The 1,166-nt window shown below is 44.5% G+C and overlaps 1 protein-coding gene across 1 annotated transcript; it reads left to right on the top strand.

The window, feature by feature from the left end:
• Positions 1-18: 18 nt before the first annotated feature.
• LOC111786904 (malonyl-CoA-acyl carrier protein transacylase, mitochondrial-like) lies at positions 19-1,159 on the top strand. The gene is made up of 5 exons (XM_023667104.1): positions 19-190; positions 310-358; positions 523-660; positions 730-810; positions 933-1,159. The coding sequence occupies exons 2-5, from the start codon at positions 353-355 to the stop codon at positions 1,128-1,130; spliced, it is 423 nt and encodes a 140-aa protein (XP_023522872.1). The 5' UTR covers positions 19-190; positions 310-352; the 3' UTR covers positions 1,131-1,159.
• The last annotated feature ends 7 nt before the right edge of the window (positions 1,160-1,166 follow it).

Below are 1,166 nucleotides of genomic sequence, written 5' to 3'. Positions count from 1 at the left end.
CTAGTGGTAGTTAATTATTGAGACCATTCATATATGTGCAACTGCAGCCAGCAATCTACGTCACAAGTCTAGCTGCAGTTGAGCTACTTCGTGCTCGTGATGGAGGCCAACAAATAATTGACTCTGTTGATGTCACTTGTGGTCTAAGCTTGGGCGAGTACGCCGCATTAACATTTGCAGGGGCTTTCAGGTGTATAATCAGTCCAGTAAATAGCATCAAATGAGCTTATCTTAGATCTTTATATGTAGACTCTGGTGATTCTGTTTCCACACTGACATGATTGCCAATGGGTTTGGTTCCATTTTTAGCTTTGAGGATGGACTCAGGCTGGTCAAGTTAAGGGCGGAGGCAATGCAGGTAACGATAACGAGTTCGTTAACGGGATNATTTTTAGCTTTGAGGATGGACTCAGGCTGGTCAAGTTAAGGGGGGAGGCAATGCAGGTAACGATAACGAGTTCGTTAACGGGACGTTCCGATTTCAGCTACTGAAACCAAACCAGCCACCATAACTTCCTTCAGGCAGCTGCTGATAGTGCACAATGTGGCATGGTGAGTATCATAGGATTGGACGCAGACAAGGTTCAGCAACTCTGTGATTCAGCTAACCAAGAAGTCGATGAAGCCGGCAGAGTTCAGATAGCCAATTTCCTCTGTCCTGTAAGGCTCTTCTAAGCTGTTTGTTTCAAGTTTCATCAGCTTAGTTAATACTGTCTCCTATGATCACAGGGACATTATGTTGTATCAGGAGGTCTAAAAGGAGTAGAAGTCGTTGAAGCTAAGGCAAAGTCATTCAAAGCTCGAAAGACGGTATTGATCCATTTAAACGGAGATTTTCCATCCCATTCGGGATAATGGAACTTGAATTTTGAAGTCAAGTACTTCAGCTCTGTTAGAACTAACATGGCAATGGCTGCATAACACCATGGTAGGTTCGGCTAGCTGTGGCGGGGGCGCCCCATACTAGCTTCATGGAACCTGCTGTTTCGAGATTAGAAGCTGCACTTGCTGCTACTGATATCAGAACGCCCAGAATACCAATAATCTCCAATGTTGATGCACAGCCCCACGCAGATCCTGACACAATGAAGAAACTATTGGCACGCCATGTAATTAGCTCAACTTTCTAAACCAAGACTAATGACATCTTTGTGAGATCCCACATC

This window comes from Cucurbita pepo, unplaced genomic scaffold (assembly GCF_002806865.2).
Source record: "Cucurbita pepo subsp. pepo cultivar mu-cu-16 unplaced genomic scaffold, ASM280686v2 Cp4.1_scaffold003315, whole genome shotgun sequence".
NCBI lineage: Eukaryota > Viridiplantae > Streptophyta > Magnoliopsida > Cucurbitales > Cucurbitaceae > Cucurbita > Cucurbita pepo.
This window is presented reverse-complemented; position numbering and strand designations above follow the sequence as displayed.